This window comes from Coturnix japonica, chromosome 3 (genome assembly GCF_001577835.2).
Source record: "Coturnix japonica isolate 7356 chromosome 3, Coturnix japonica 2.1, whole genome shotgun sequence".
In the NCBI taxonomy this organism is placed as follows: domain Eukaryota; kingdom Metazoa; phylum Chordata; class Aves; order Galliformes; family Phasianidae; genus Coturnix; species Coturnix japonica.
The window spans coordinates 54,960,175-54,984,740 of NC_029518.1; the positions used below are offsets into that span (position 1 = coordinate 54,960,175).

The 24,566-nt window shown below is 35.2% G+C and overlaps 1 protein-coding gene across 4 annotated transcripts in view; it reads right to left on the reverse strand.

Annotated features, from left to right (window-relative positions):
- The window catches only part of NKAIN2 (sodium/potassium transporting ATPase interacting 2), a 485,175-nt gene that overhangs the window by 250,627 nt on the left and 209,982 nt on the right, over nucleotides 1–24,566 (reverse strand). For all 4 annotated transcript variants that reach the window (XM_015858732.2, XM_015858731.2, XM_015858734.2 and 1 more), the window contains exon 2: nucleotides 10,774–10,911. In XM_015858732.2, the coding sequence (XP_015714218.1) occupies nucleotides 10,774–10,911 (138 nt within the window). The remainder of the gene's footprint in view (nucleotides 1–10,773; nucleotides 10,912–24,566) is intronic.

Here is a 24,566-nt window from a genome sequence, read left to right on the forward strand (position 1 = left end):
AGAAGCATGGACTGCATCCTAATTTTGTAACTGCATTTATATTGGTACCCACTTCCTAAATTGGGGTAGAAATGAAGTGTACTTTGTTTTCATAATTCTATTGAGCCTTGAGCCAGTAAAATACAGCAATTTAAGGCATTCAGGTAGTAAGAAAGAAAATGGAGGGAGATCATGCCTCACTTAACTTGCATGGGAGGACTCTGAGTCCACACAGTTTCAAGGAAACATTTGTTTATTTCACCCCCAAGAAATTAGAACAGGGATTCACTATTATGTTTCTATTTCATGTGCTGTTGGCTAAGACAAATGATATGACTTCCCTATGCTTAGCCAATAAGCTATCCAGTTTGTATGAGTACTGGACCTTTGAACATTGACAAAGATATGAATAATAGTCTACAAAACAATATTTCTTAAGATCACCTTTGCCTTCTACATAAATTCACAAGTTCACGAGTGCAAATGTTTCCTAACAAATGAACAGAAGCAGCTCCAAATAGTAGATAAATGAAAGAAAACTTGTTCTCAGTCATATTCGTGAATATTCCAGCCTGGCTTAACACGGCTATCATCAACATTCAGTACTCATCACTTACCATGGAGTTTCAAATAGATTATATAAAACAGTCAGAGAAACAAATGATAGGTTTTTCATTGAGAGTAAACCCCTACAGGTCTTACATATATCTGATTTTTGTACTCCCTCATGAAAAAGGTTATACCATAAGGAAACACAAACTATCCTCCCATTCAAGTAATAGCAGAGTCTGACTGTGACTAATTTAATAGAACTAAATTCTTCATAGACACTTGATAGAAACACCCAGACAAGTTTCCCCATTATTAGGAATAATAAATAACGAATAATAAATCAACAACAAAGCCACTGTCAGTAACAGATAGTGGCCTGATAACATGCCTCACCACAGAACGGACAAAAAGCAATTCAGAACTCACTGAGTCTTAAACCTTATATTTCCCTGGCTCAGGTGAGCAATCATTAATATACTAAATTCTACTTTCACTTACCACCACCTCCATTTCCACAACAAATTTAAATTCTAGTAAAATTAGACTTCTAACAACAAGTTAAAAACACTATTGGATACTTCATTTTTCTAATAAGGGGAATTTGTGGTGAATTTGGCAAACTCAACCTCAGCTTGAAAGATTACTACCTCTATATGTTTTTCCACACACATGATAACGTAAGCAAATTCTAACCAGTAACATTAGCTTCCACAGAAGCGCACTTATGATTGTTGAAAAGAAATCCTCAGGTTTATCAGCAACCCAGGCTTAATTGAATAGTGATCATTTCTGTAGTACATAGACAGAAACATATATTTTACATTTCCTGTTTTATGATCCATTCATAGAAAGTAGTAAGTACATAAAAGAAATAGCCAAACTAAAAAAAAAAAAAACAAAACACCAAACAAAAAAACAACAGCAACAACCCCACAATGCCGATTTTAAGTTACCTGACATACAGACTTACTCTTCAAGCCCCAAAAAGATACCAGTGCCTGTGCTTCAGACATTGCAGTCACATTATTTATTATAACATCCAGCTTAATTATTATTTTTCACATCATACTTAAGATACAGGAATTATATTTGTTTAAATTAATTGCAACTGAACGAGATTACTTAAACAGTAGTGTGGTTACTGTATTTTTGTGGGCGAGCTCTCTGCAATGGAATTGTTCATTTACACTTGTGCCTTTTCTTGGCTCAGATATTTACAGCACTCTAGAGGTTACACCCACTAAGCCAAAATCTTAATACCTGGACTTCTCAGAGACCTTTCAATCAACCTAATGCACATTAGAAATTAAACTAAGAATAGTGGTAAGTCTATCAGAACAGAAATGGGATTTGAATTTTTACTAAATAGAACACAAGATGATACATTTCAAACTATATTTAGCTATTATGGTAAGTTGTATGGACCCAATCAAGATTTTGCCTTTTTCTATCATCAAAAATGTTTTTCAAATTCAGAAATAAGTACTTCAGCAAAAGTAGTGAAAGAAACTGTATCTTGTTTCACAAAATAGTCATATCACACAGTAAAACCAAACTCATAAATATCAGTAGGGACAAGCATTTTTTAACATCAAACTTGAAACAGTAGCTCACTCTGCAGAAAAATACATTATTCAGGCAAAACATTGGTCCTTGGAAGCAGTGAAACTGCTTCTGATAAGTTCTTTGCAATACCAGGCAAAGCATCATTAGGAATATCAATAATCATATATAGGAAAAAGTTAACTCACCCAACAGATAATAGGATCTTTAGATAAAGAACATTAATTGTCAGGAGAAAGCCATCATCCACAACACATTCTCCTTTTGGAGGCTAGCCCTTAAATGAGCCCAGGGAGGGGTGGACTCAGAGTCTTTCCAGTGCTTCCCAGGTGACTGGAAGACTGCATGTACCTGTGATTCCTGGGCCAGCCACCCCCTTCACCAGATGCTCAATCATCAGTTCAGGCCATGACATAACAGTTCCCCTACATACATGACAGAACATTTTTGAAGATTAATTCACTTCTAGACTAGAAATTCAGAAGTGCTTAGAAGTAAACAATTAAAAAAAAAAAAAGACACTACATTAAAATGTATGATTTATTCAGATTTATCACTTATTCAAATCATTTAAGAAAAAATAACTGTCATTCTTCATGTATTACTTAAAGAATGCTACTCATTTAACAAAAAGCTTATGAGGACTAACACCCAGGATCTCACTAAAGTTGGTGACTAATTAACTTGGAAACCTCTGTAATTATTTCTAATATGCATTATATTTTCCACTTGGACAACCAACTCATCACGGCCAAAGATTAGTTTTTGTTTTGACCATAAAGAAAAGAAAAGCAAACAAAACATTCATTAGTTTCAGATTAGAAGCACCAAGAAAATCTCTCAGTTGTTCAGTAGCTGAATGTAAAAGCATGAAGACCAAAGCTGGTTCTTTCTGCGCTCACACAAAATTGATACTGGAATCAAAGCAGCTGAAGAGTTGCATGGGAAATAAATAAATAAATCTTACCAGAAGTACAGTGGGAAATAGGTGAGAGACTGTACACTAAGCTGAGCAGCAGCACTAGTGATATCTCAAAGTGGAGAATCTTTTTGTTTACTATATGAGGATTGTTTAGAAGTAAAATTTATATTGATACGCAAAACATATCAATTACAGGCATTTAGAACTCAAATTTTATCTGCTTCCTAGCAAGCACAATGATACTGTTCTACAGTCTTTATTATTTGAAATTTATTAGCTATACTTAAATTTATACAACATGAATGTATGTGACGCTAACATCTACGCTCAAATACACACGATAACATATAAAACCAAACTACAAATACATAGCACCCTGGACAGCTAAATTATGGAAATAAAGAGCAATGTAAATTCTGGAGCATATTTAGTAGTGAATTTTACAGATCTGCTCATTGTTTATTTTGCCTTTCAGTGCCTGCCAGAAAATGTATCTTCACTGGTAATAGTACTCGTGAAAACAGGCAAAGCTTGACAAAGTCCCTTCTCTTGTGGAGTTTCAGAAGCTGAAAATCACTATGAAAACATTAAAAATTTAAGAAGATATATATAGATGGGAAGTGAGAAACATCTCTGAATTTCTGCAATGAAGATTCATGATAAGAAGCTCTATAGAAAGATTTTTAAGAAGGTTCTTTTTTGGAATGTAAAAAACGCTGCATTAGGAATAGGATTACAGGACTACCTTTATATTCTCTTAAAACTGAAAGTGCTGATTTGTAAATGAATAGGAAAGTACAGCTCAGTGTGAATCTCAATGCATCTTTCCTGAAGCATATCCTCAGGGTGACAATGAAACTCACAGAAGAAGAGAATCAGTCACATTGCTTAGAAAAAAACTCTTAAAAAGAAAAAAAAAAAAAAAAGGATAAAAAAGGACTTCAGGTACTGGCAGGTGATCCTCTGAAGGGATCAGAAATTATTATGACTAAAGTCAGCTGTACTTGAATGACTGATATTACCTTAAAAGATCAAATAAAATTATCTAAATCTTAACCACGTGGCCAAAACAAGAATTGCCTTTCAATGCAATATACTGATAAGCAGTGTTATGAAGACTTCAAGTAGAAAAATGGAAGTAGATAGCTTAGTTTTAGCTGCATGTAGTACAATAACATTTTAAGTATACATGTAGAGATTAGTGACCAAACCGAGGTGAAGGGAATAGAGGAAGAGGTAGACAGGAATACAGAAGGTGCTGGAATAGAGAGGGGAAGTAGCAGCAGATCTACTGTTACAGACCTGTAGCAGGCTCCAAATCTACAGCATGTTGCAAGGAGAGACAGCAGAGTAGAAGAATTTGAGACTTGGATAGGTGGTTTGAACCTAAGGGAATGTTTCCATTTCTTTTCTAATGCTTATCTTACTGTGGCATAATCTGTTCATTAATATATTTTAATCTCTTCCTGGAAGGAGTGCAGTTACAGGTCCCAGGTGCAATCACAATAGCCACCGAGTCTAACAAAAGACTTATTACAGAAAGCTTAAGGCAACAATCTCTTCCCTTGGTAGAAGATATATCATCCAAAGATTGTTTAAGGTTCTTTTTCTTACAAAAGTGCTCCATGCTGTTAAGTAGCTGTGATCCAGATATATATTCCTAGACTTTATAGACAGTTTGGCCATCTCTCTGTTTTCAGAATACACTGAGACTTGAAAAATAAAAGGATTCACATGCTGATGTGCCATAAACTTTCCTCTGGTAGTGAGTGGTAGTGAGAAAATCCCTGTCTTTATCTGTTTCAGTTCCAGTTTTGTAATGCAGCTGGGAGAAGTACTTCTCTGCTTCAGTAGTGTAGCACAAGAGATGTCAAAAGAGTTAGACATGTAGTCCAAGGAAGGTATGATATAAACATATATCATAAGCCTGAGGTATTGTCTCATAGGAAAGAGAATGTCATCGGAAACTGATACATATATCAGCTAGAAAAAATACTAAATAAACTATGCAGTAATAGAAACAACCATAGAAATTATAGCAACACTGCTTACTTTACATACAGAGAAATATTTAGCACTAAACTACAGAGGTAATTTCAAAGCAGTGGAAACATTACCTTATACCTGCTTGATTTTTAATTATCTTCAGTTGTCCAGAGCTATTGGCTGTTCAAGGCAATTTTAATGCTTCCAACTGCAGTTCAGATAACAGTAGCAAAAGCCATGGATTTTCTCTCTAATCTCTTCCTCTGTGTATCTACTAAATACATCATCAGCTAAGTTGTTCTTTCTTCATGACTTTTATAGTATTTCGACTACAAAGTGCCAATTACACATTAGTTTAACAGAAAGCACTGCCTTTTCTTAAAATAAATAAATAAATATGTACCTGTAGAGTAAATCCCACTTGTCATTATACTAACAAACCGGAGGACCATTTCTAAAGAAAGAGAAAATTAAATGTAGAGCAACTTCACACTTTGGCATCTTTCCAGTGATGCTGCTAGTGAGCTCCCTGTTTTGAATTAAAAGAAAATATTACATCTTTGTTTTATATTACTAGCAGTTCTACAAAGAACTGGTTTCCTTAATGTCAACTCCCTGGAAAAACATTTTTTCTTTTAGAGTGGATGAGAGTGAGACATCGCTCTTATCAGGTCACCTCACAGAAGAGAAACCTGTGAGAAGACCTGATAGCAACCTGTCAGATCTAGAGGGCAGCCACAGAAAAGTAGGGGACAGACTCTTTAGCAAGGTCTGTAGCGACAGAAAAAGGGGAAAAAATCTTTTACAGTGAGAGTGGTGAAGCACTGGAACAGGTTGCCTAGTGATGTGGTTGTTGCCCTGTCCCTGAACACTTTAAAGGTGAGGCTGGATCAAACCCTGGACAACGTAATCTAGTTGTGGATGTCCCTTTTCATTTCAGGATAGCTGGACTAAATAAACTTCAGAGGACCTCTAACTCTGAGGATTCTATGATTCCACGATTTTGAATGCCTCCTTCCTTAATAGGAATACCATTCATTGAAGGAGAAAAAAAAGAATCAGGAAAGGATGTCTATAGCAGAATTCTGAACTGATTAAACCTTCAATGTCTATTATAAAAAAGGATTTAATATAATGATTTACCCTTCTACAATGAAGTGGATATGAAGGATGGACTGTTTGGTGATTAAGAATTGGTTGGCTGATCACAGCACTTTGGCTGTGATCAATGATTCCGTGTCAAGGTGGAGGCTGGTCACAAGCGGTGTCCCCCAAGGCTTGGTCTTGGGACCGGTGCTCTTCAGCATCTTTATCAATGACATGGGCCTCATTGTGGTCTTCCAGTACTTGAAGGGAGCGTATAAACAGGAGAGGGATCAGCTGTTTATGAGTGTAGGTAGTGATAGGACAAAGGAGAATGGTTTTAAAGTGAGACAGGGGGAGTTTAGGTTGGGTATTAGGATGATTTTTTTTCACTCAGAGGGTGATGACACACTGAAAAAGGTTGCCTGAGGATGCCCCATTGCTGAAGGCATTCAAGGCAAGGCTGGATGTGGCTTTGGGCAGCCTGGTGTAGTGGTTGGCAACCCTGCAGGTAGCAGGATGATCTTTGTGGTCCTTTTCAACTCAGGTCATTCTATGATTTTATGATTTAAATTAAAATTATTGGACAGCACCATGAATGTGTTTTGCCTAAAATTTACTGGAAGTAAACAATGTAAGTATGGAAGTAAAAAATCACACTTCATTGTGTGATATAAGTTATAACTTCTAATCCTCTATACATATATCAGCTCAAATACAGTATTAGAAAATTATCTTTAAATTGTAATTTTAAGAAATTTTTATGGAAAACTAAAATAGAGTCTGAAAATTAATATAAATCCATCTCGGTCTGAAAGAAAACTCTGAGCAGAATACTGTGAAGTAAGGTCTGTCCTGGAGTTTTTCCAGAGTGTTTCTCACAGACGTTTCTGAAAAAGAATCCCAAATTTTCAAGATTCACTGGATTCAAGTTCTTTAGGAACCTGATAGATGTCTCTTGCTCCACTTAATGAGAGGAATGCATTGTATTTTCAAAAGGTTAACTATTTGAAGGCCACTTGAAGTCTGAGAGCTTCTCTTTTCATTATCTACCATAAATTTTCAGAGGACTGGTACACCTTTTCTCTTTACAACTATGTTTTTTTTGTCAAGTAAGGGCCTTCTTGAAAGAGTGATATCCTATGCAAAATTAGAGGAATCAGATATTTAGGAACTCTTACCTTGGTTTTCCCTTTTTATGACTTGATGTCAATTGACTAGTAGTCTGATAAACAGATATATATATATCTGTTTATTTATATATTTATATCTATATCTATCTATCTATCTATCTATCTATCTATCTATATCTATCTATCTATCTATCTATCTATATTTCCTATTGTGCTTTGCAAAAGAGATCAGACTACTGATGTTTAATCTTGAAAGAAAATTTGACACTTAAGGAGTTGGGTCAGGTTTTCTGATCAGAGAAGAAATTTCCCATTCATAATTTTCTTTAGATTATCTACCCCGGTGCCTCATGCCTTATTATGTTTCATTAAAGAGAACAGATGAAAGTAATCAAATCTTACAATAATAATTTTATGTCTGTGAAATATATATTCATATAGTGTAGATTATTTTTCTATATGCTATGAAAATTTTAGAGGCTATATTCAGAAAAGGTAGATAATGCCAATGACACGTAATGGAGGCAATTTTCTTCCATCTACTTCCATACAGTCAATTCTGCTGTGCTTTGTATAGTATTACATTGGAAGACACACTTGCTCAAGGATCAGCTGAATCTAAGGGGCTGGAGAATCTGAGATCTGTTGCAAGTTTTAAAAAAATCTAAAAATGTAACCAAAATAAAATCCTAATGTAATCTAAGCCTAGAATATCTTATCAGAATATCAGGAAAAAAAATAAAATAAAATTAAATAGAGCATATATTTCAAACTGATAATCAATAGCCCATCAATAAACCAACTAATAAACAAAGAAGGAATGACTTTTTGTCCACTGGAATCTTTATGCTTTATTTTGTTTCAGTTCTTTATGCCCACAAATCACACTCATAATTTGCATAATTGAAATACAGTGATGACACTGATGAGCTATTCTCTACACTCTACTCCATTTACACTCCTACCTCCACTATGAGGTATGCTAGACTCAATTTCAAAAGTAAACTTTGGAGCTTACCCTTTTAAATATGAATGAAAGCACATTTAAGCCTACAACACAATAAATTCCAGTCTTTTAACACAACAGCCGCAAAAAGCACTCTATTACACGTACTTCCCTGTGAATTGAAATCTCTTTCAGCAAATGTTGTTTAAAGTCCAAAGGGCAATCTTCTACTTACATCCCTACTGATTTTTCACAGCATCTGCTAAAGTGAGCAAAACCCTCCAATAAAACAGCAGTTAGCAAAGTTTACAAAGATCACTTCCATGAAGTTGCACGCAGTAATGAAAGCACAAAATACAAAAAGAATCCTCAAACTCTACTCTTTCATAACATCTAAATTCCCATCTGCAATCTTTCATTAGAATTTTAAGAGAAAAATTTTAAGCGAATGATAAAGATATTTCAGAAAACTATGATGAGGCTTGAAGGAGGACTACTGAAAAGGAGACCATGACAAAACATCTTTTTAGCAAGCTGAGACACTATGAACTACAAGTATCCCTCAAAATGTTTAATATACTCTCTGTAATGCAAATAATGTTAAAGATATTGAAGATTTATTACAGAAGGGCTAGGGAAATTCAAGTAGCAATGCATGACATGGAAAGCATTTTAGGAAAGTACACCTATGCAGTAATTACTATGTTGTAATATACCAGTGCTTCATTTAGCATCAATTTATCCAGCATAATGAAAATGAAACCATGAATGAAATTTGGGGTTAATTTGGGGTTGAAATGGATTCTCCAGCACTGTAATATTCTTAGCTCATATTATGATTTTGAGATTTACTTGGAGTGCCCCACAAATGCTTCTGCAATAACTTTTCTATTTTTATTCTGCTCTTTCTGTGATTTGTTGTCATAGTCTTGCTCATATAGTGTGCTCTTCAGAGTTTTTCTTACTTTCCCACAATTCTGTGCTGTCAGAATTTTAGCAATTTTCTTTTTTTTTTTTTTCTTTACTTCATCAGATTAACTCCTAAAAAAATATTATTTTAGTTAACAATCTCTGTTAACTAGCAACAAGACTACGCCTATTCTCATTTCTCTTTCTCAGTTTGTGAGCCTCTGGGATTCCTAACCTATAGTAATTCTTTTATTCTCCTTTCTCAACAGGATGCAAATTAGTAATAAATGCTTGATTCTTGTTATTTTGTGAGTTGCAGTGACCACTAAGTTCAAAAATTGCCATAATTTAATGATTCAGAGATAATTATTTTTTTAACAGACTCACTTGATTTACTCTCAACTGATCTTTCTGTGTGAACAATTTTTAATCAACAATCCCATGAATAAATTGACTAAGCAATGAAACAATTATTCAGTGGAGTTTGACCTGACATAGTATTTGTTCTATTTACAGTGCAGACAGATCTTTCCATGATGACCACTTTCTGAATGCTGTTACCTCCCTGCTCTGGTATACTTGGTATCTTCTGAATCTTTCCAATCTTCATTTAAAATATAATTGTGGGGTGTGTAGATTATTTGAAATTGAGAGTACTGGAAGAATATTGCAAATTATTTTTTTTCCCTAAGTTTAAGAACTTCTTTATATGCAAAGTTGGTACAGCTTCAGTGTAGTTAACTCATTTATACATTGAAAATATGGTTGAACTTGTACAGCAAATCTTTTGGACTGTTATCTATTTATGAGAAGTATTAGAAGCCTTAACAGAATTAGCAGATAAATTGGATAAGAAATATTGTATTGCTATACAAATCTATTTATAACAAAAGATGCCCTAAACAATGGTTTTGAAATTTGTTGTTCAGTCTTAGATAAATCTCCCTATTTATCAGGGAGAGAAAAATAAATCTGAAATATAACATGAGGATTTCATTAATGCTGTATTGTACCAGTGAGTACAACAATAAAGCATGTGAGAGGTATCTGAATATGGAAAAGAAATGGATTAAAACCATAAAGATCCAAATCCTTATTTTTATCCAGAGCTCTCAGTTTGACACATTTCCTACCATACTCTCATACTTCATTTCTGAATTTGGACTATTGCTATACATACAGTGTGCCCTGGTGGCACAGTGGTAGGAATGCTGCGTTGCAACACTGGAGGGCCCGGGTTCGAATCCCCCCTGTGGTGCAAGTGGTAGAAGTGCCGCTCTGCTACAGAGAGGCTCAAATCCCAGGGGTTGGACTCGATGATCTCTAAGGTCCCTTCCAACCTGCAAGAGACTATTACCTATTACCTATAACATGTAGGTATTCCCCCAGACCTGGTAAAGAACAATAATGAAATACTAACAAGAGCTGCTGCATAGGTCAGGTGAATCAAAAAAATTTATTCAGTTTTGAACGTTCATATTTTCCTGTTACTTTACTTTCAACCATGGCAGGTTGTTACCATTTAATTACTACGGGTGATCTAGAAGTGTAATAAGTTGTAAATAAATGTAATAATGTAAAATATTACAGAAGCAGGTGAAATCAAATGAGAGTTCTATTACTGTTATAAGCAGTACAGTTTGGAACTTTTTTAATTTAAATACACAGATTAAAATAAATAAATAAAATGAAATACTCACTCCTGTTATGTAACGAGGTCTATACTGGATGGTTCCAAATAAGCCAAGTATGACTACAATAATGTGAATGAAATTTGCCAAGATGGGTGCCCACTGATAACCAAGGAAGTCAAATATTTGCCTCTCGAGCACAGAAACCTATGATTAAAAAGCAAAAGAATAAATAGATTAGAACACACCAGAAAATATCTACTGGGACATTGTCACATCCCATAGCAAGATGATTGCACTGTGTTAAAAACAAAAAAAAGAATAAATTCAGTCAGCAGTATCAGCAGTACAAAGAAACGAGTTTGCAATATTTCACTTTCTTGTTTTAATGAAAGCTCCATTTCTCTCTGACAGATTACTGAGTTATATTCAGTTAGCTAAAATATTAATGTGGGCAATTTTACTGAGATACCAAAGCGTTTCCTAGGATGTTATGTTTGCAGGTGAAGAAACACAAATCATTTTGTTATATACACCAGCAAATGCTATAATGTCCTAGGCTACTGATGCTGAAAATATGTGCTGGGTTTATGACTTCTTCTCAGCTACTTTTCTTCCACCTACAAGAACCATCCTTCAGCTTAATCCTGTCTATTTTCTTTCATTATTTGCTCTGCTCTTTTTAATTCTTTTTTTTCTTCTATTCCTTCTGTTTCTAGCCATCTCATGAATGTGCTTTTAACTCTGTTGAAATGAATACAACTTTTTGACTCGGTTCTATTGATAATTACTCTAGTTTATCTTCTCTCACTGTCACAAATAACTCAAATACAAGCTGTTACTCACAACTCTTGACTTTTCATTTCTGAAAATGAATTATGGTACAATCTTGAGTTGTTGATGGCTGTTTTAAGTTAATGTCATTCCAAGCAAATAGATAAGAAAGCAAAAAAAAAAAACCAACAAAACAACCCTGTATTTCCAATAATATCGGTAGAATTCATTTCTGAATTCAAACATCAAGTGTCTCTTACCTTGTATTCAGTCATAATAGCAAAATACAGCATTGCATAACACACCATAGGTAGAATGGCATGTTTTGATTTAACTAATAGTCATGTGAAGATTAAAAGGTAATGAAGGCTGGAGTGAATTTAGACAGAAAGAGTACCAAGTTTCTTTGATATTTATTTCAGTAATTTTACTAATTAGAATTATTAGATGAGTTTTATGAAAATGTAAAACACACAGAAGAAATAAAACCAGACGTTCTTCACAAAGTTTCACTAAATGACAGGAGACTATTTACTTAGTTTATATTATACAGTAAATTAATTTATTTAGATGTATCTGTCACACACTTTATCCATTTAAGAGATAACACCTTTTGAAATCAAGTATTAAATGAATAATTAACCACTGTCAAGCACTTTTCTTGCATGATGTAACCATAGAAGAGGCTTTTAATTTTCATGCCACAGTCTACTGTCACACCAACATTTTATTTTTGAAATTAACTAAGAAGACTTGCCATTAAAAAGCCTACACTTGCACCAGCATTGCAAATGTAGAGTATTAGTTATATAATGCTTACTGGCATATGTTGCACTTTAAGATAAGGATTCTCAAAGTAACACTGGGGAAGCCACATCATTTTGAATTTTGAGCCCTCTGAAAGTTCAGAGTTTCATGTTAGCCACTGATTTCCTCTTTTGAACAAAAAATGCTTTCATACAGTACATCCAGCTTATAAACAGTGTTAATATTTTGCCTAGCATTTTATTTTACAGGTATGCTGACACATAGTGTGGTACATATGGTACCACACTATCAGAGATCTTAATGGAGTGATTTGTGCAGGATATGCATCTCTGTCTAGCAAATGAATGTCATAGAAGCATTCACAGGATTCCAGGGCACAGCATTTTAAAAGCGAAAACAGTGAAAAAGAAACAAAAGCTAAATCAAGATGTATTACAAGTTTCATGAAATCTACCTCTCCTTGTGCTTCTAAATTTATCATAAAAATTATTTCCTTGACTATCAACTTAGTCGTTTACACAGAAAAGATAAACAAGTGGCATACAACTGTGTTATTTAGGTTTGTGTGAAGTCCCTTAGGGGTACCAGCAAAAGACTTGCTACACTTTAAGCATCATCGAACGAGTAACGTAGGGAGAACACTCACTCTGAGCACTGAGCAAGGCTGAAGCAAAAAGAGTCTAGACTGAACAAGTACCTAGTATACTTAACAGTAGAGATTCAATAAGCAAAAAACACTAGGGATGAAGGAATCATTAAATGAGAAAGAAATTATATAGCTAAGAAATCCAGCTATAGAAGAAAATTGCAGCAGAGTAGTTAACTATACATAAAAAAAGTAAAATGCCTAACATTCCTGTTGTATGGTTTAACATTTCAGGTTAAGAGGAAGTCATGCTACCATGCATAAAGAATGTTTTGCTTTGTTTATTTATTTATTTATTTATTTATTCTTTTTTTTTACTGAGAAAAAAAATATTTCTAGAAAATCTTGTTTAAGGGGCTGTATTGGATAAATGTCTGTTCTGTATGAAATTTGCACTTCCCAAATATCAGCATATATCCTTACTTTTGATGGCCAGGAATTGCTTCTGTACCAAGCAACCACTCAGTTTGTGGCTGTGTTGAAATTTCTGGTGAGGGCACCCAATGCAGTAGCCCGCCTGTCCATTTCTGCCGTGTCCTGCTGATGGACAACAAGACATGTAAAGCAGGGGGCACACATCAGCGAGGCAGGACTAGGAGACATGTCTGCACCATCTCCGTACCTACGTATCTACCTCATAATTGTGATAGGCAGACTTTCTATTAAACTTCCTCCTGTCATTTCAAGGCATCAGTTGCATTTGGGGACTGTTCTGGTAGGATTTGAGGACATAAAAGGCTGATGAAATGCAGCTACTGTTCCTCAGAAGTTCAAACTACCACAGCAAGAAGCATCAAAGATGCATCAAATGGAAAAGTTTAGTACAGAACTTGGTCTTCATTCCCATTTCCTTAAGAGATGGAGGTGGAGAGAAAAAAGAAAAAGAAAAAAAGAAAAACAATATGGACTTAAGATGTGTCATGGTTTTATGATTTTTGTTATCGGTATTTCACTTCATAACATCATTTGAGCACTGGGAGTTAAACAGTTAATGCTCCAGATCCATGGATTATTGATACTTCCACACTACCTATCACAGAAATGAAGAAGACCTACATCTCCCAAAACACTTCACTGTCCCATTTCTGTTTTCCATTTAGAGGGAAAGGTAAAACTGCTTGTGAGTCATAAGACTGCCCCTTCTTTTTCTGTGTTTCTCAGAGGTGTGAGCTCCCTAGCCAGCTTGTCTTCGCAGCATTATAGTAAGGTCTTCAGTTCTGGATACTCTCTCTCATTTATTTGATTTATCAGCTTCAATTCCAATTAGACTGTATTATACTGCATTATCTTGCATTCTGCTATTATATTTAGTAAACTAATTCTCTACCTTAGCTTGTTATTGATATTTTGTTTTCAGGCCCATCTCACTTCCTTTTCCCTCTTATCTCCCTTTTTCCCTTCTTCCAGGGCATGGGTCCATGGGTCTCTCTGCTCCATTTGTCGCAGAACTGGGACAAACTGGGTCAGAACCATGACATGCCATTACTCAAAATAATGTCATTACGGCTATCCTTGCGCTTCTAAAAGGGGAAAAATAAAAAGTAGGACAAAGCATTGACAAAATCTATTAAAAACTGTATTATGTGGCTTCCGCCTCTTCCATAGGTGCCAGAATCATGAGGGATTTCCTCATTTAGAAATAGCAAAGAAAAATCTGATTTTGAAAGGACTTTTTTTTTTTTTTTAAACTTTAAAAACTTAAAAAATTTGATTAAACAACTGCATTTCCTTCTCCAAAAATGACCCATTAGCTGAAAATGTTTAATAATGTTTCAAGAACACTACAGATGAAAAAGAAGAAGAAGAAATAAAAGACTGACATAAAGTCTAGGAACAGAAAGAACTGAACATTTCATTTCTTATTCTTCTGGAAACCAGAATTTAAATTGAGAACAGAAAAGAGAAAAAAATGGATGCTTTAAATGAAAAATTATACTATGGGAAGAAAACTTTTCATTCAATTACATTTTAATAATTCACTGAACCCAAAAGATACGATCATGGAGTCTCGGTTCCTAATTTTAGAAATTAATCATCCATCAAACCGTCTTAGATTTCCAAATAAATAAAATACCATTGATAGATTATTTTATCTAATCACTGATAAATTATTGAAGAGCTAAGTGCAAACCATTTCTACTAACTCATTATTTTTCCCAGACTTCTGCTTTCTGTTTTAAAAATATATACGAAATAAAATCAGTCTGTACACTGTCAAGTTGGAATAGTACAAACTGTTTACAGATTCCTGTCTGAGGATGGCTGTTAATAGGTTAACAGTGTTACTGACCCTGAGGGATCTAAAGAATTGAATTTCCAGAGGATAAAGAAAACCATTTTGAGATGATTTTAAAAGTATATGATAGGAGTAAAATTTCAGACAGCAATCACAAAGGAAATACCAGTCAAAAGATGATTTATAACACAAATAACAAAATGGAAGATGACAAAGTGCTTTTCCTTAGAAAGCTCCTTGAGAAGAAACTTAACCACAACTACTTCACAACAGAACAGACTCAAAAGTTTGCAGTCATATAAATTAAAGTGCAGCTGGTCACACAATCCTCCATGAACAAAATCTTCCCTAGTGAAGCAGGGCCTAGTGAAGAATCACATCAAAATGGTGAACTCATCAGCTGAGTCATGGCAAAAGGCTCTTACCCGAAGAATAAAACTGAGTCAATGTAACTCACTGTGAGGGAGAATCACGCAATCATGCTTCATTTCTTAACAAGGGCAGGTGAAGAACAAGTTACAGAAACTAAGCTGTCATCAGTAACTCTTTAAGTCTTCATTTGTTTTTTAGTGACTTAAATTTTTGATTCTGCGGCATGTAAAGGTAAAAACATACTAGAAAATACAAGCATTTTGGGCCTGTTGTGTACAAGAGCTCTACTATGCTGAAGCCAATGTGAACCACACACATGGCTAGGCTTTCCACTCACTTTGTCAATCTGAGGCAGAATGCATACACACCACATCTTAATGAAGTTCATTTAGACTTACAACAAAATTTCTAATTTCAGTATACTATCCTGAGATAGAGTGACCAGCAATTCAATGAATTCCCAACAGTTCCTCAGCAGAAAAACAGACTAACATTTAAAAGTCCATTAAAAAAATATCTGCAAGCTCGCCTGTGCATGCAAGTAAAATTCTTCACAGTAAGGCAGCAGGTAAGGAAAAAGATTTAAACATTTTTTGTGAGAAGGAAGGCAAAACTAAAATGGAGTTCTGCAGAGAGCTGTAGGCATAATGGTATTCTCAGTACATCTAATAAAAACCATGACAAGTGCAGATAATTCAAGTAAGAATCAACAAGGATTTCCACTTGTCCATTGGTTCCTTAAAGGAATCACAAATATAATACTAAGCCCCTGTCCTTAATCCACCTGATGCTGCTGAGAGAAGGAATAGGTCTTCTCTGGAGCTGATAAGAAGGTAATCGTGTTTTTTAAAAATCCTGTATGGGACCACATCCCTGCATCGTTTTGTGTAAGAGTGGATGCAGTGACCTACTGAGGACAACAGGGCTCTGTGTAGGTACAGACTGTATTTGAGGACTCTTCTGCTGACTTCTCTTAACATAACAAAAATTAAATAAAAGTAAATGCAATCTTTCTTCGGTGAGTTTTAGTTATGCAGTAATGAGAATAACACTTCATGACAAGAATAAGAAAGAATCTAGCTAAATCTGAGCTGGTGAAACAGACAGCTGGTTTAAATAAAACTGATTTGCTGTGCACTGAACATATCTTCAGGTTATAATAATCACAATTTGTAAGCATTTAGACTCCACCATACATACATGGAGGCTTAGTGACTTGAACAATAAGAACACCAAAACCCTGTCTTCCATGTATTTCCAAAAAGAGTTACTCTCTGTGTGAAAAAGTAACAAAAAGAGGGAATTCATAGATCATAGAATCCTTAGTGTTGGAAGGGACCTCTGAAGGTCATTTAGTCCAGCTCCTGTGCAATGAACAGGGACATTCACAGCTAGGTCAGGTTGCTCAGGGCCTGATCCATCCTCGCCTTGAAAGTCTGCAGGGATAGGGCAACAACCAACAACACCACTAGGCAACCTTTTCCAGCGCCTCATCAAACTCACTGTAAAACAATTTTTCCTTATATTTGACCTAAATCCACTCTTTTTGAGCTTGATGCCATTTCCCCTTTTTCTATCATCACAGACCTTGCTAAAGAGTCTGTCCCCTTCCTTTCTGTAGCTCCCCTTTAGATACTAAAAGGCTGCTATCAGGTCACCTTGCAGCCTTCTCTTTTTCAGGCTGAACAGCCTCAGCTCTCTCAGCATGTCCTTCTAAGAGAGGTTTTCTATTCTGTGGATCATTTTTGCAGCCCTCCTCTTGATGCACTTCAACAGATCTGTGTCTCTCTTATTCTGAGGACTCCATGTCTGGATGCAGTACTCTGGGTAAGGCCTCAGCAGAGCATAAAGAGATAAAAGTAAAAAAGATAAAAGTCTCTTTTGAAGTAAAAGTTACTTTATATTGAAATGTTGTTTTCTTTTTCTTTTTCTTTTTTTTTTTTTTGCTTTTGTTGGTTGCATTTTTTTCTTTGTTGGTGGTGGCAACTTTTTTTTTTCCTTAAAACTGTTTTTCAAAATTACAGTAGAAGAATCTTACAAGAACCATATTAAAATTACGACAAAAATGAAATTAATTAACAGGTCTGCCTTTCAGAAGTAAAGATTTGAAATCTGGAGTAAATAATCACATATTATGTTTTAAGTATATACACAGTGCTTACAGATAAACTCAAGTATTAACAGAAGCATGTAAATGTGTTGGCAACCCAGCATTTACAGTGCTCTGCATTGTTGGCTTCATATGGCCCTGTACAAAAGTTGCCTAGGTCATGAACATGATCTTGGAATTGGTAACTATCATGATTTTGTCTAGACGCTGCAGAGCCAGGCGAGTTCTGACTACAGCCAAAGGGGTATGGGTTGATGGCCACTGGTGGACAGAGCTTTAAAAATGGCACATCTTCTTCCATTCTGCCATTAGCAATGAGAAGATCAAGACTGATCTCTCAGGGATTACCTTCCTGTCTTCCCCAGCCTCATTCCATCTCCTCTATTCTTCACATCCTCCTGGCAAAAGGATGTCTTTTCACACCTCATACATACAGTGACAAAATTCAGTATTACTGACGCTGTTGAGAAGCCATCAGAAAGTTCCAGAAAAAAGAAACACTGCTGAATTAAACTTTAATAATATTTTCTAACTGCACAATGTAAATTTGCCTGCAGTAAAGCCTGAATGCAAAATCAAGCATTCAGAAAGATTGGCCTTATCTAATACTGAAGAATTGTTAATGCATTTCTGAAAATATTTGTCAATAAAACAGGTCTCAATCTCAATCACAGAGACATAACCAGTTTCTAGAACTTGTAAACTCAACAAAGGTCTGATAATTATTTGGAGTTGACAAGAGGATATATCTAGGATATTGTCCTGGTTTCAGCTGGGACAGAGTTGGTTTTCTTCATAGTGTCTGCTGTATTATGTTTTGGCTTTCTGAGAAAAACAGTGTTGATAACATAGCAATGTATTAGTTATTTCTATGCAGAACTGTACAGAGCAAAGGACATTTCAGCTTCTTGTGCTGTCCTGCCAGCCTGAGGTAGCACAAGGTGCTGGGATAGAACTGAAGGAGGACAGCTGACCCAGACTGGCTAATGGGATATTTCATACATGATATTATGAGAAAAATCTTTAAAAACCGAGGGGAGATGGCCAAAGGGAGAGTCCACTGTTCAGGAACTGGCTGGGTGTCAGCCAATTTTCTTTTCCTTCTCTGTCTTAGTAAAAAGTTTTTATATAATTTTCCCCATCCCACTGAGAGGGGACAGCAAGCAAATGACTGTGTGGTGCTGAGCCACCTGCCAAATCAAACCACAACAGGCATTTTCATTTGAGGTAGTGAAACTATGTTGTATGTGTCAGCAAAAAATATGTCTTCAAATGTCCAATAAACATTACCTTTTCACAGCAAAACATCAGTCTTTACTTCTTCTCATCAGGAAAGACACCCCTCTAAAAAAACCTCACTGGCCTAATGATTTTGACAGATATTGGCAGGAATCATGAACTATCTCAACAGGACTGGATGATGTGATAATAATAGCAGGGGATTTGGTATCATAGGACTTTATCAAGTAAAAATAGTCAGTCTACAGTTACTATGGTAATTGTATTCAGACATACAACAGCAACTACAAAGCAAACACGAGAAAGATAGCTAATCCATTTCAGAACTGTAAGGCGCAGAGGGCTCCTTGCTTTGTAGTTACTTATTCCACAACTAAACCTGGATAAGCAGGAGGCTGACTTTTTCTGACCTTACAGAAGCCTTTCTCTTAAGATCATCCTGTTGGAATATTCATTATTGTTACATAGAATATGTGAAACATCTACTAGATTTTCATGCCTTGGCATAAGTTGAAAAATGACATTTAAACTATGCAGACCACTTTATGGAAGAGAGATAATTGATGTCAGTTATAGCCTGAAAAGTTTTAGCTGCTAAACTTTGTCTATTATCTGTGCATAAAGCCTTTAGTCCTTAGGGAACTTCAAGCAGTGCTGAAGGCAGCAAAGCTTCCTCCCTGTAACATGGCCGCCTCAAGAGTCACACTTGTCACCTGCTCTCTGCACCAGAGTCTCATAGACAGAGTCTCAGATCTCATCGTCCAGATACCCAGTGATCCAAGTCCAACATCTTTAAATTCAGCCACAGCTGGGGAATGTTGATTTTTACCTATAGCCCACTTCCAGGAGAAAGCAGAAATTCATATTCTAAGAATGAATAATTTTATTGTAAAAAGAAAGGGGTATTCATATAGACTATTTCAAGGTTGTTGTTTCAACTCAAGAATTATTGATTAGACAATTTGCAGCAATTTTTAGGATTTCACAATTTGTTTTCATTTTGATTTATTACAAGATTATAAGAAAAAAATGGAAAAAAAAAACAAAAACAAAAACAAAAAAACCACTAACAGCCTATACTCTTGCGGTCATTATAGGTCAACGGGTGAATGAGCATAATGATTTCCTTCCCTAGTCCATGGGGACAACTATAGTGAGTCAGTCATCTGGTGCCCTCAAATAGATATCATTAAACATTTCAAGGAAAGTGCAGAGTTTTTTTATTCTTTATGAAATAATTCTTTATTCTTTATTTTAATGAATATGTACCTAAGCTTTCTGTTTTAAAGAAATACAAAATTCATCATCTTCAAGTAGATAGAACAGACTCACTGTAATATAATAAGCAGGGCAGTTTGGTCTCATTCCCTAGGATTCTCATCTCTTCCAACATTAAAACTATAAAATAACAAGACAGCATGATATTCCTCTTCCTTCTGTGTGGTAACAATGCAATGGACTAAAAGCTAGACTAACACTGAAGTATGTTGACCCCTTTTTAAGATTAAGATAGGAATACCTCTTTTTAAGTAGACTGTATTCTCTATTCTCAGTCTAGTAAGATGAGGGATGAGGAAACAATACAAAGCCCTGACAAAAGACCACATAGGCTATGAACATGTCCAAATTACAGATGATGAAAGGTGCTACTGCAGTGATGAAGACAGTGTCAGAATATTACACTTTCCTACAAGTAAACTGGCTAGAAAATATAATGTAGTGCAACCAAACTTAAATTGTGCAAAGAAAATGGAGAAACAAGATATAAAACTAAGATACCATTTGAAGAATCTAATGGACTTTCTTATTTGCATGTTTTTCTACTGTAGTCTCTGGCATATCTCAAGTTTACACTAAGATAATTTATATCAACTAATTTGAAACTACACTTTGAGTTTTACATTGTTTATTTTGTGTAATGTTTAGTGTGCAGTGTCCTGGATTAAACCACTTATTTATCCAAAACATATACTCAAGCACAGTAGTAGTTTCTTAGTAGGTATTTTGACACTGAAATGCCTAAAATAAGATGGCTTTACTTTGCTTCTCTGCTTCATACAAATAGTATATTTCTCTGTATTAGAAGAAGAATAGCGTGAGTTTGCTGACACTAGTCAGTACCTTAATTATATCACAAAGGCCAGAAAAGCCTGTATAACAAACCTGCATAGCTTACACTACAGTGTTTGTGGACATTTTTTGCTTTGTAAAAGAGCCAATCACATGTATTCCATTCTCAGAAATCATAATCTCTTCTATATTTTCCTTCAAATCTTAATTTTCTTCACCTTCCAATTTGTTTTCCTCAGTGCTCACAATAATTCTCTTGGAAGCAGCAAAAGCTGTAATCTAGAACTTCTGCAAGCTTTCCTCCAGCAGTGCCATACTTCTGCCAATATCTGCCATCATTCAAGTGGCACTTTCTGGCAAAATGGAAAAGAATTGCAGTAATTTCTTTCCACTTCTCCATACCTCATATCCCCAGCTGTTCCAAATGGGCGATCACCTTGCTGGTTTGATGAGGTCTAGAAAACTCAATAGCAATAATTATTGTGCTGGCATATATATATATCTATATATATATCTATATTGTGCTGGCAGTGCTGAAGGCAGCTAGCATCACTAAGGCAGGATTTGGAATGCAGCCCAACTAACATAACAGAATCTACTGATTTGTTGCACTGAATATTTTGCTGCAAGAAATTATCATGAGCATTGTGATAGACTATGAAAGGCAAATTAAATTGCCCAAGCCAGACTCTGCTCACCGTCTGGCAAAATCAATCAATAAATAAGTAAATAAAAAAGAATAAAAGAAACAACAATTTAGGTTAGCTGCTGAAGTCTAGTCATTTTAAATTATCTGCCTTGCTACCTCCTTGAATAAAACAAGGAACAATCATCCATCCAATCATGACCTGTCAAAGAAGTGCTTATACTTGTTTTTGACCATTTTAGCATGGATTAGACTAGGAGAGGAAGGTGAATGGTGTTCATTTCAGTTTCATAGTGCATGCTCCCTTACTCTATATTTTTTTTTTCTTCCTAAAATAATATTTCTCAGTGTTTTAAATGATTTATAGCTACTGGCTTTCTAACCTGTGCTAGACAATAACATTTAATTGAGTGTAACTACAATGTATTTTTCAAAGTGAACTCCTACTGTTAACAAAACAATAGGAAAAAATAACAGTGATATAACATCAAAAGTCTGTGATTCCTAGTGGCATAGGTAACCTCTCTGGAGAAAGGATTTTTAACTCAAGAAAAGATAATCTGATAATACTGTGTGTGCTGCTTCACTGCTAAAGCAAGAACATACCTTTATGCAATGAATGTTGCACCTGCTGATTCCTGCTTTGTTCTGCATGACACTGTTTTGACTGGGGTAATGGTTTGTCCCATGGTTTATCTCTACACCACTGACACACTGATTAGTAGAAAATGAATTTACTTTAATGAGAACTGCCTTCTTTCTGAGAGGTAAAATATAGCCAAAGAAGAGTCAACTTCTCTCTGCTTTCTCAATCCCTACTGCTGTTATTGCAGCTAAGGAAAGAAAGGATCAATACCCATTCAAAATGCCCTGCTATCGACAAGTAGCTCTACAATGAAGTGGAGAGAGGAATAGATAAATCTGGTGCATGCTGGTGAAAATATGAACAAAAAGTAGGAGTCATCAAATCCTTCCTTAATTTATGTCACTATGCAAAGCAAATTATGCCAATAAGGAAAACTCCAGGGTAAAGACAGATTTGTATTGTGGGAAGCTAAGTAAATTGTCAGTAGATGACTGATTTCTATGCAGAACTGCAGTAGCTGTCAGCATCTATGGTATTTTTGAAGTGACATTCAGATTCCTACATCACGATAAGCTCAGGTAGGAACAACTTCTTCCTGCACCCTCTTCCACAAGCCTGCCCTCCCTGCTGCAATAAATGCTGCTAACCTGCAGTCAAGTTTCTTCATTCAACCTTTGCCCAGAGATGTGTTTCAACACACTTGATCTCAAACAGATCTCAGAAACAAAATCTTCCCCACACTTCTTTCCCAGAAAAACAAACACTGGACCATCACGGGTCATAATTTTTCTTCAGAAAGCAGAATCAAAGTCCAATCTACTGTACAAAGGACACCAAATTCTGTCGACTTCTTAGGTCTGAGCCTCCACCAAATTCCTAGTAAAAACTGAAAGGAACACATTCAGCAGTGGATCTGGCCTAAGTGGATTTATACAAGTAAGACAAACCAAATTCAATTTACGCCCTTTTTTCATCTAAAAGACTTTCAATTATTACCAAAAGAACTGATACAGCTGATAGACTATGAATAGAATTCCAAGTTGTATTCTGCTCTATGGTCTGCCTCAGATTACCCACGAGACTCAGACAAAACCTTTTAATCTCAGGGCAACACTTGCAGGCAGTAATTCAATTCTGTTTTTGAGATGAAGTCACTCAGAATTTTCATTGACCTTCCCCAATTATTCAGTTTTTAATTTACTCAGAAGTTTTTCAATATTTTATACTGTGTACCAGTTTAACCTTATTTTACTATACACTGGACTTCTACCCTTGGAAAAGATTATAAGGAACCAAAGGTGACACCAGATAATGTCCCAGCAACAGTCAGCAAGATAGAGCACAAATTTTGTCAAATGCTATTCTTGTCAACTAATTTCTTCTTTTTCTTCATTGTAGGCTACATGCATAATTCATTACTTAGAAACACTCCTTTTTGTTTTTCCACTTTTGCTAAGAAGATATTCAAAGAACAAACTATATCAGTTATTACAGAAATCAACAGTACATTGTTAAACAAATCTAAGGAAAAGACTTATAAGTAGTATTGAAGTACTTTTTTCTCACTAGAAAATTATGTATAGCTTTTTCTTTATTTCTAACACATTATTTCTTTATTTCTATATTTATTTTATATATACACGTTCAACTTCAGCATCATTTGTTACATGTGAAGCTACTGCTTCTAAATTTGTTAGGATCTGGTTAACTGAGAGCGTGACTGTATCTCTGGCCCTTACTGCTAAAAACAAATGATGCATTTAAATTGCAACTTATTTGTATTGAAACCAGCAATTTGTTACAATATTTTAAAATCAGTTACTGAATTATTATAAAAAAAAAAAATCTACATTACTTAAAATCATTCTCATTGTGTATTTCACTGTAGAGTATATGAAATGTAAACAATCCTTTCCCTTAAAATTGGCCTGAGTTACCTTTGCATGAGTGACATTTTTTCATCAGAAACACTATCAGTTCAATTTTTAAGAAATATCTCATGGCACAAATCAATTCTAGCAGACTAACAGACTAAGTTAAAAATAACAGCCTGTTTTTAAAGACCATAGGTTTGGAAGTCTTTTGATGAGTATAATTTGTTGTGGGGGAATGTAAACAACATCTAAGAATCAGTTACCACACCTTCCCAGTATATACCTTATTTTATAAACACTGGCAATACTAAATACTTGAAGAAAAGCTAAATTTTCTGATGATTCAAGATATGCAAGGTAGAAAATATTAAAATAGACTGCAAAATATGATATTGAAACATTGAATAATGACTAAGCATGAAAACAGCAGATGATAAGCAGATAAGTTCAAAATAATGTACTGTCCTGGGAAAGAATATGCAACACATGCCATGAATTAACTATTACTACTCAGAGCATTATGAAGTCATTACAGCTTGTC